Here is an 11,465-nt window from a genome sequence, read left to right on the forward strand (position 1 = left end):
ACTTTTTCCATTTCCTGTCTTACTCTCGTTATACTTAACGGGAAAATAGACGCATTCCCTCTTTTTTAACCCCTTTATCACCAAAGGGGTACATGTCGGTGGTCTGAATAAGAGGCTGCTAAGTGCCACACTATAGTGACGGAGTTCATTAATTTCGGAATAGTTTGCTAAACGATAAGAAATCTCCTCTAAACCAGGGTTCGTGTACCTTATGAAACTTGCAGTTCTTTTTCCTTAGTTTTTCCTTCTTCCTCACCACCACCACCATCATCATCATCGTTATAACTATACACATTCCCATTTTAAATAATATTTATGTAAGGTATGACTGGTATTCCTTTTAATTTTGTAGAATCTTTAGGCTTTCATAAAACAGTGTTCAATACACTAAGCGTAGTCTTTGTTCATAAAAAAAAATACAAATAAGAATGACTAATATCACGGAGAGGACAAGAAATCCTTCTCGAATGGCGTAGAGCATGACGTATCGGAGTGTCTTGGCACCTGATTCTTCCCTCGTGAACCGGTGCCAACAGCAGGTCTTATAAAAGGACCCACGTCCTCAGGGCACCCCATCAGTAAGCAAGACATCAGAAAGAAGAAGACCGGAGGTATACTCAAGATCACGCCATTATTCAAGACCATTCCGCATCCAGTCCTTCATCTGTGAATCAGCGCCAACCACTTCCTACGACCAATCCTCTAAACATTTTGGTTTCGTGCATATCAAGTGACGACATAAACATTTGACATCATGTCTCTCCTGAGTCAAGAACTGCTCCTGCCCATCACTCAGTCCAGCCTCAGCTTCTTTCACGATTCCTTCTTCGAACAGAGGCGCAAACACTTCCAGATGGCCCTTAAGGAGATCACAGATAGATATGGCTTCAGTTCTCCAGACTTCCTGACCTCCTACAGAAGTCTGCGACAGAGAGACCTCAAGGAAGAGAACCAGGCAGTCTCCGTCACAGATCAACACAACGCCAGAGAGGTAAGTCTTTCGGAGGTATACGATTATACATTATCTCCCGACCAAGATAACAACTATAATTAAGTCACATGTAGAGACGAGCTAATCCACACTTATTTGTTTTTTCCAATAGATCATACTTGACGTGAAAGATTTCAAGGACGGTGATCTGTCTGTTAAGGCAGAAGGACACAGTGTGGAGGTGGAAGGGCGTGTGGAGAAGAAAGAGGGTAACTCCATCTCTACACACAGCTTCCGCAGACGATTTTCCCTCCCGAGGAACGTTGATATGGCTTCCGTCACTTCCACAGTCTCTTCCGACGGAATCCTTACAATCTTTGCACCTAAAAAGGTATGTCTTTTACTCCAAAACACTTCCTTACATGATTAAATAATGACTAAGAATACAAACTTAATTCTTATAATATGTATTACCTTCTCAACTACTAATGATTAATCTGTTTCCTAGAACCAACCAGATGCTCCAAATGAGTTCAACATTCCAATCGAAAATAGAACCACAACAAGCGTGAACATCAACACACAAGAGTCATCCTCTGAAAACACTTCCTCCATGAAATCACAGGAGAAAGAGGTCACTGAAAAAATAATCAGAGATGAAACAAAGAATTATCACAACACTAGTGACAACTGTAACAACTCAACTTCCGCAACAGAAGCCAACAAGAAAACAAGCCAAGAAGAAAACCAGTCACGGGAAAGGAACAGCATCGTAGTGGAGCCGGTTACACCCCTGCCTGTTATACTACGAGGTTCTTTCTTTGAAGATTCCTTCTTCCGTCATGCCCACAGAGATTTCGCGTCAGCAATGGAGCACGTCATGAAAAGGTTTGGAACGGAGTCTTCCAGTGCGGAGAACGTCAAACGGTACAGGACCCTCCGTGATGTCGACTTCTCGAATGAAACTCAGGCATTCACCCTCTCAGAGGACGATACTTCCTTCAAGGTTGGTTATTCTCTATCATTCTATATGAAATAAAACTCGTTTAGTCTGATGCACATATAACAGACTAAAAAAAAACACAATTATACCTTCTTGTTATTTTTTCAGATCGTATTGGACGCACAAGATTTTAAGAATGGTGATGTACAGGTGAAAATTGTTGGAGAAAGTTTGGTGGTGGAGGGAAGAGTGGAGAAAGCAGTCAACAGCTCTCCTCCCAATCTAACATTCCAGCGTCGATTTGCCTTGCCTTACCACACTGATGCCAGTGACATTACGGCCGCTTTGTCTTCTGATGGAGTCCTGACAATTTTGGCCAAGAAGAAATGCAACATTCACAAACAATCTGAACACATCATTCCCATTCAGAATGAAAGTAACTCCGATCAGCAAAACACAGAACAATCTCAAGAGGTACGTTCAGTAAGTCAACAGACTTCTGTCAGTGAAATTCAGTCAGAGCAAAACGTCTGCAATAAAGAGGAAGAACATGCTAGACTTCAACAGCAGCAGCTCTTCCAGCAGCAGGACAATCAGATCCAGCAACAAGCACAGCATATACACAAACAGGAGCAGATGCTCTCCGAGCAAGAAGACCAACTCCAACAACAGAAACAGGAAATCGAGCGACAGAAAGCTTATAATCAGAAGCTACAAAAGGATGCAGAAGAGTTGCAAATTAAGATAAACACTAATATTGTGGATGAGAAGGGAGAGAGTGAGACCACACTCAAACAACAGCCCTTGCAGCAGGATAAACAGCAACTTGAGCAGAAACAGAAGCAGCATATGGAAAACGTGCAAATCATCTCCATTCAGCAGGAGGAACAAATCGGTCCTCAAAGAGTTCACGATCAGAAGTTTGAACCGGAAGTAGAACAGATGCAAGGCCAGGTTAACGAACAGAACATCGAAGCCAGTATTTCAAATGTCAGTGATAAAGAAGTGAATTCAGAGAACATGCAAGGACAAAAGACTCATCAAGCTCATGCACATCAAGAAGAAACGAAAGAATACTCTTCCATTCAATTGTGCAATGATGACACCTCTAGTTGGAGTGACAAGCCTTACTGGACTCCCAAAATTGGGTCATTGGAGACTGGCTTCTTGAATTTTAAGAAATTCGAATGCGCAGATGCAGAAAGTCTTTCGGAGGAATCTTCTTCCAGTGTTCATAACAAAGGCAGTGCTTCTGTATTGGAGGAAAACGTCAGCTCATCGAACACGAGATCTGAAACACATCCTGAAACAGCGGTGGACTCTCACAAATCAACAGTTCAGGTCAACGATTCATTTCCCGTCGAACGGCGAGGAAACCTCTTGCAGGATTCTCTTTTTGGCAACGACCACAAACACTTTCAGGCAGCCATCTCCAAGGTTCTTGAAAGATTTGGTGTAGCTTCTACCAGTGATAACTTGAAGGCCTACAGAACTCTTCGCCAGTCTATATCTGTGGAGGAAAGTCAGGCTGCTCAGGTTATAGACGAGGAAACCAGTTACAAGGTAAGGAGACTGAGTCTATTTGAATAACGCAATGATTTCTACAATTACGAAGTGTCTTGCTCTATTGTTATTCCATCATACAGTCAATAATCCATGGTACATCAAGAAACTTCTATATACAATGATTCTATTTAATGACTTATCGTCTTTTCATTTCAAAACCTACAGGTAGTGCTGGACGTGTATGAGTTCGTTGGTGGTGACGTAAAGGTGAAGGCAGATGGACAGATGCTGGTCGTCGAGGGCCAAACACAGAAGAAAGAGAACAATTCTACTTCGAGTCGTAGCTTCCGTCGATGCTTCATTCTACCAACCTCGGTGGACATGGAGGCCGTCACCTCGGCGCTCTCCTCCGACGGCGTCCTCACTATCACGGCGCCGAAGAAGGAGGAGGAGCAGGGGTCTACAAAAGACTGCGGCGCTATCCCTAAGGTCAAGAAAGATGTGTCCCAGAGTTCGCAGACGCTCAGCAGCAGCAGAACTAAGGGCTGGAGGGAACAGACATCCTACCATGAATCTTCCTTCGGTAGAGGAGCTGATCAGCAAACCAAGTTGACCTTCCAGTCCAGTTCCACTTCGGGAAACATCCTATGAATGGCTCATTGATGAACATTCTTCCATATCTTCAATGATTAGTGATAAATATAAGGTTAAATTTACGGTGTTACCTCTTGTTCGTATGAGGATTCATGGTTGATGGGATCAATACAAAACTTCATGTCGACCCGATGGACAGTCAGAAGGGTTACAAGTGCGTCATTTACTACTGGTAAGATATTTGTTTCTTGTTTTTGGATGCCTTAGAATCTATATACCTGTTACAAATCATATAAGTTGTATATATATATTTTTTGTGTTCTTATCAACCTTTACTCCTACAGGACGTACACCCAGTTCAACTGTCAAGAGGATATGTTTATATTTCTATATGACATTGATAAAATAGATTATATAATAAAATTTCTAAAATAATTAAAAACTATCATTCCAATTCAAAATAAAAAATAAAAACGACGACAGATGTAAACCCGAAATATATATACAAAGCTGAACTGAAAACAAAAGGAGAGATTACAATGGATTACAGTGGCAAAATATATAAACAAGAGACATTCTGTCAATAATGAAATAAGCATGTAGATAATGATAACTGGATGAATAAATAAACATAACCATGAAAAGAAATATTAATAGGTATCCTGCATACATCAAATGCTAAAAAAAATTGTATGTAAAACATTATAAAGATTGTATCATGGAATGACAGTTTTTTCAGTATTGAAACTGGTGGAAAATGCCAAATAAGCTAGCTTCTTATCAAAAGTGTTATATTGATATTCACAAGCCAAATACAAATTATCTATAAATTCCAAATGTATATAGGAAGCATATTAATGACCATTTATTCTATTTCTGTTAGCTTGGCAGTATAGGACTATGCGCTCGGTAGTTTTAGTTTAGAAATGGAACTAATGAGTTCTTAAGAATATTTGACAGCTTCAGAACTAGGACTTCTGAGTCAGTTTGCAAAAAAAGTATTTGAAATTCCCAGAAAACCTCATCATGAAAAAAATTAAATAAGAAAGATTGTTTGAAAATTCTCCTGATTATTACTTTCAATATAAGTTTTGTAGTTTTCCAATATTTTCTTAACCAATTAAATAGCCAACTGGCCTTTAAAATTTCCAAGTGATGAGCTTTGTTATTAAGGAATATCCTCAAGAATAATGGAGAATGTATCACTCCATCGTAAGTACTATAAAAGATGTATTAGTCGGGTCCGCGAGAAAGTATAATATAAAAGAAACCATCACAAATGTAATATAAGTAAAGTCCAAACTTCCAATACATAGACATTTGTGTGTAGGCAGGAAGTTTTTCCCCAGACAAATTGCATTGAAGGTTGCGGCACTAATACAGCTAAGGAGCCTTTCCTGCACACCATTTTTTTTTTCTTCTTTTTATATACAAGACACTGGATGTTGCACGGAAGCCGAAGGAGTAGATTAGCAAATGCCATGATGAGACATACTGGATGAATGGAAAGAATAATCTTGATATATCAAACGTTTCCAAGATACAATCATCAAGATCATAGGAATGTATGCACACTAAAAGATGTTGTTATTGTATAAGCGTCCTCCCGACTGCTGCAGATTTGGGATTAGAAGCACAATGATTTGATTATAAACAGAGACAAAAGACGTGAAGAGCAGTACTGGGGGAGGCGGCAAGCAAAATGTGGAGAAATTATGCGTGTTGCGTCCTACAGCTCCACAAGGAGAACCATTCATTGTATCGTTGTACTGCTACAGCCGTGGTTGTGTATCCACCCTCTCCCTGCCAACCCCGGCGCGTGGCATTGTCGCAACGTCACATGGGGCGGGACAAAATAATGTCGATAGATATAACCATTAATTGATCTGTTATTAGGACATCCTGAGCACCATAAGGCATATACCGATGACAATTGAAAAAGATAATGCCAAAAGTTATTTTATGATATATCACTTTATTCTATTCCTATCCTTGATATGAACGAGAAACTCCTCGTTTTAGCTTCTTGGTAGCTCAGGCAGCTGATTCGACGTAGATGAAGAAGTCTTGTGATGGCGCCAAATATTGGAGATGGTTGTGAGATGGTGGCTACCGGTAGCAACTGATCTTCCTGGGGCAGTGGGACGAGAAGAAATGTGACTAATTTGTCTTCAATAACTAGCGCTTCTACCCTTGAGGACGATATCATATCAAAGAGTCGAAGTTATAAAGGAAGTAACGAAGATACTTAAGGCAGTTAGAAGAACGGAGTGATGGCTGGAATTAAAAGGGATTAGCTTTACTATTTCAGTGCAGATTAGTATCTGATCATAAATGAAGGGAGTATCATTATTCATTCCTTGTGAATGGAGTGATTTTTATCCTTTGTGTTGGTTGTCTCTATGCGATTTTATACAGCTCCATTGCGTCCCTTTCATGGTGAAAAACCTGAGGAATCGTGTTAACACTGTGAAAATAATGATAATAATAATAAGAGCCCCAGCAGCCGAGTAGCCTAAGCTGACCTACTCTTTCATGACCCAACCTTTGCTAACCTGACCTTGCTCATCTCAGCGTTCCTTACCCAGATCCTCCATAAACGATAGACAGTTGTCGCTTCATGTACTCAGTATGTTAGGGAACGTAACGATACTCCTACAGACCAGAGTTACCATTATTTTTATGACTAGAGACCAATCTCCGCTCGGTCCTTTCTTTCCTATTGCCTTCCTTAAATCTCTTCTTTACCATCTGTGTGACTTCGCCTCTTTAGCGAGAAATCGTCCGCATGGATAGAAGCGCTGGTGATAGCCACCGAAATGCTAACTAATCGTTTTGATGATAGATCTACCGATGTAACTCTTAAATGTTACCGTGGGATCTATGGCCAAAGTTAAGTAAAAGTGTTGCTCTATCGTCTGGGTTCAGTTTCTCACCTTAACCTTTCGTGTCACCGAAACATTCGTCCGGCGTTAGCCAGATTAAAACCATGAGCGCCCCACAGCATCAGAAGGTTTCATCGACGTGAATTCAACCAATTATTTACCAAATGGGTATCAATTGGTTGGATGAAGTCGCCTGGCGTGACAACAACAAGCCTCGGCACGAAAGGTATTACAATCCTAAGAAACACAAAACACGCACCGATTTAGACTGTGACGCAACATTACCAACAAAGTGAAACGGCGATGTGGAGCCAAGTACTCTCTGAGGTTCATCTTGGTAGGCTGTCTAGATATTTTTAGATTGAAAAAATAATAAACTTATGAATGAATATAAAACACAGAAAATTAAAAAATAAGTAATGAGATAAGTAAATAAATTAGTAAATAAGTAATATGAGAGTTAAACAGATAAAAAAGTAGATAAGTAAGTTAATATATCTATTATAATAAAGTAGTAGCCTCTGTCTGTCTTTCTGTTTGTTTATTTGTGTTTGTTTGTACACAAACTCCTCCAAGGGTTTTAGAGATAGACCACCATAACCATATATATTCTGATACCCTATCACTCCAGGTACTTGGATAACTATATTTCATTTCCAATATATATATATATATATATATATATATATACACATATATATATATATATATATATATATGTATATGAATATATATATATATTTTTTGGTTAGGGTTAAGGGTCAAAGTTAGGAGGTTTATGGTGTGGGAACACGCCACTACTGTAGTGTCCTCTTAAGTCGCGTAGTATCTTTTTTTGTGACTTAAGAATTAATATGGTTAAACAAACCTTTGTATGTTTCCATAAATATTATCTATATTTGTGAAATTAATGTTGCCACAAACCATGATAGTTTTTGTGAGAAGAAAGCATGTTAATGTAAAATGATTGCATACTTTTACCAAATGTTGAAATATTGGTTATTTTCATTTAATTTTAGTGCGGGCGGAAATAGATTATTCACAAACTCCTACGTTTTTGCAGATAAACCCCTATAACCATATATATTTTGAAGATAAATAAACTAGATACATTTCTTCACCTTATAGCTGTAGACATTTATTGTCAATCCACACACACACACATGCACATACACAAACATGTAAAAGATTGCGTACATATGGTATTTGTGTTTGTGTATGCATGCATTTTCAAACTAGGGTACTCCTGCAAAAACAAACTCCACCTGCTTAAGCGGAGGTTCTTATCTTTAAACTTGTTAAACTACTTCAAGGGATGGTGATCTGTGAAAACCGTTACCTGGGCACCAACATGAACATGCACAAAAAATTACTTAATTGCTAAGAGGGTTGATGGGAATTCCTTTTCAAGGGTATTGTACTTTAACTGAGCCATATTCAATTTCTTACTAAAGTAATTCACGGGGTGTTCACCTTTTTTTTTTTTTTTTTTTTTTTTTTTTTTTTTTTTAGCAAAGCTGATTCGCTTCAATGTTAATCGCATCACAACACAGATGAAATGGCTCTGAGAAAATCTGGGACTTGCAACACAGGGACAATACACCAAAACACTCTTAGCTTGTTCCTTCCTCAATGATAGCCGCTTGTTGCGGGTTCACACGATACGGGGCTTGCTTGATGGGCGTCGCATTTTCCACATCCACGTCATGCGGCGTCAGGTGAGTCCTCCCAGGGGCATCCCGAAAGCTCTTCTGGTATCACCTCTGCAACTCCAGTAGGACCTCTCGCTGCTCATCCGAAAGATGACCCAGCTGGCCCAGCACCTTTGGCCACACATCTGCATTCGCCTTCCACGTCATCTCGAAGTTGGGGAAGGTCGAGTCCTCGTCTTCCTCAGGCACGATGGTGACGGCATGCACACTATTACCAGACGCACCTACGTCACTTTTGTCCCTCTCCTGGTACGCTTTCAACATACCGAGGTGACACAACTGCTGCTTCCGTCTCCTATCAGGAGTGACAACAACGTAGTTCAGTTCCCTCGCTCGTTTTGTTACGTCATATGGGTCGCTGAACCTTGTTCCTTGCTTAAACTCTCGCACTTTCGCCTAATGGTCATAATTTTGTTTCACTCGCTCTTGAACACTCTTTAAGGTTTCCCTAACTCTCTGCCAACATGAGGTCAACCTACTCCTCACTGCCTCCACAGACTTTATCACTCTTGGAACACCTTTATGTCCCGCAAAGGAACTTTCATACCCTAACCGCATAACTCCTTCCCTGTAGACCTTCGGCAACATTATTTGTCGCCTTTCAGACCATACTGCGTCATAAGTAGGACAAGTACTATCCACCCACTTGCGGAATAGTACTCCCGACTCTAAATAGTATTCCCCTGACAACTCAATCCCACTCACCACTCCTTCCTTCCGACCTCTCAAATCGAAGCCAACTCTCTGTATGCCACGGGGGCTCATTGCCCCCACCTCCTTCTCTCCCACTCCCTGTGAGACACTGAGACCCTTTGTTTCTCCCTTCTTTTCTCCCATTCTCTATGGGCCACTGGGGTTCTTTGTTTCTCCCTTCTTCTCTCCCATTATGTGTGAGTCACAGGGCTCTTTTCTCCTGTCTTCTCTCCCATTCTGTGTGATTCGATGAGACTCTTTTTTCTCCTTTCTTCTCTCCCATTCTCTGTGAATCACTTAGACTCTTTTCTTCTCCTTTCTTCTCTCCCATTCTGTGTGAGTCACTTAGACTCTTTGCTTCTCCTTTCTTCTCTCCCATTCTGTGTGAGTCACTTAGACTCTTTGCTTCTCCTTTCTTCTCTCCCATTCTCTGTGAATCACTTAGACTTTTTTCTTCGCCTTTCTTCTCTCCCATTCTCTGTGAGTCACTTAGACTCTTTTCTCCTCCTTTCTTCTCTCCCATCCTGTGTGAGTCACTTAGGCTCTTTGCTTCTCTTTTCTTCTCTCCCAGTCTCTGTGAATCATTTAGACTCTTTTCTTCTCCTTTTTTCTCTCCCAGTCTGTGTGGGTCTTTTAGACTCTTTGATTCTCCCTTCTTCTCTCCCATTCTCTGTGAGTCACTTAGACTCTTTTCTCCTTTATTCTCTCCCATTCTCTGTGAATCACCTAGACTATTTTCTTCTCCTTCCTTCTCTCCCATTCTGTGTGAGTCACTTAGACTCTTTGCTTCTCCTTTCTTCTCTTGCCATCCTATGTGAATCACTTAGACTCTTTGCCTCTCCTTTCTTCTCTCCTATTCGTTTTGAGTCACTTAGACACTTTGCTTCTCCTTTCTTCTCTCCCATTTGTTTTGAGTCGCGTAGACTCTTTGCTTCTCCTTTCTTCTCTCCCAGTCTATGTGAGTCACTTAGACTCTTTGCTTCTCCTTTCTTCTCTCCTAGTCTGTGTGAGTCACTTAGACTCTTTGCTTCTCCTTTCTTCTCTCCCAGTCTGTGTGAGTCACTTAGACTCTTTTCTTTTCCTCTCCCAGTCTGTGTGAGTCAGTTAGACTCTTGCTTCTCCTTTCTTCTCTCCCAGTCTGTGTGAGTCAGTTAGATTCTTTGCTTCTCCTTTCCTCTCTCCCATAAACAGACGAGTCAGGTCAGACACTTCCGACTCGCTGTCTCGTTCCTCACGGAACAGGAACCTCAATTCCACCTCTGTCTCGACTTGGGTACTTTCACTAGGGCCTTTTTCCTCGGTATTCAGACTATCCTTACATTTAGGATTTCCACAGCCATCCCCTCTCAAGACCTTTATTGGCCTCACTTTGTCCTTAGACCCTTCTCTCTCTCTCTTCTCTCCCATGTGGATGTAGGGCACATCTTCCCACCCACTAAGTCATTTCCTAGAATGGTTTCAACTCCTTCCACTGGCAACTGATCTACTAGGACCATCTTTGCCTGTCCCTCATATAGAGGCGATTCCATATCTATCTCTAACAGTGGCACCCTCGTTAGGCCTCCAAGGGAGCCTATAACTACTCTCCCTTTAGCTACAGGTTTTTCTAGTAAACTACTCAGCATTACTGATTGGAGAGCTCCTGACTCTCTCAGAATGGTCACCCTTTTTTTCTTCTCTCCCTTTATGGTGATTGTTCCTTGAGATAGGAATGGGTCATAACCTCTCAAGTGAGGTTTCATCTCATCTTTTTCTTTGTCGTCTGTGGCAGTAATACTCATGAGGGCCACTACTTTGGTGGCCTCCTCTTCGTCCTCCCCCTCTCGGACTTTACCTTCTGTATGGGTGTCCCATCTATTTAATAATACTATGGGTTTAATCCTCTCTATTTCCCTTCTCCTGTGCCAACAATCCCTCATCAGGTGGCCTACCCTTCCACAGTAGCTACATGAAATTATCTGCGATGACTTACTATAGTCACCTTTCTTGAACTCTAGGGATTTCGTAGGTCCATCTGGGGAGGTTGATTGTGGGATCCTCGTCTGTTCCTCTCTCCCCCTTGGAGTAACTGAGAATTTCCTGCAGTAGGTTTAAGTATTTCGTATCTATCTGCTAAGATTGCAGCCTCTTCCAACTTTGAGACTTCTTTCTCCTGAAGGTACAACGACACCTCTTTAGGGATGGATCTCAGATACTCTTCT

The 11,465-nt window shown here is 41.0% G+C and overlaps 1 protein-coding gene across 1 annotated transcript in view; it reads left to right on the forward strand.

The window, feature by feature from the left end:
• The first annotated feature begins 557 nt into the window (after positions 1-557).
• The window catches only part of LOC143034583 (uncharacterized), an 18,576-nt gene continuing 7,668 nt past the window's right edge, over positions 558-11,465 (forward strand). The window contains exons 1-6 of the mRNA XM_076200856.1: positions 558-991; positions 1,104-1,322; positions 1,440-1,937; positions 2,043-3,437; positions 3,606-4,028; positions 8,452-8,577. Of these exons, the coding sequence (XP_076056971.1) occupies positions 755-991; positions 1,104-1,322; positions 1,440-1,937; positions 2,043-3,437; positions 3,606-4,028; positions 8,452-8,577 (2,898 nt within the window). The 5' untranslated portion in view covers positions 558-754. The remainder of the gene's footprint in view (positions 992-1,103; positions 1,323-1,439; positions 1,938-2,042; positions 3,438-3,605; positions 4,029-8,451; positions 8,578-11,465) is intronic.

This window comes from Oratosquilla oratoria, chromosome 2 (genome assembly GCF_046742065.1).
Source record: "Oratosquilla oratoria isolate Oo_2021 chromosome 2, ASM4674206v1, whole genome shotgun sequence".
NCBI lineage: Eukaryota > Metazoa > Arthropoda > Malacostraca > Stomatopoda > Squillidae > Oratosquilla > Oratosquilla oratoria.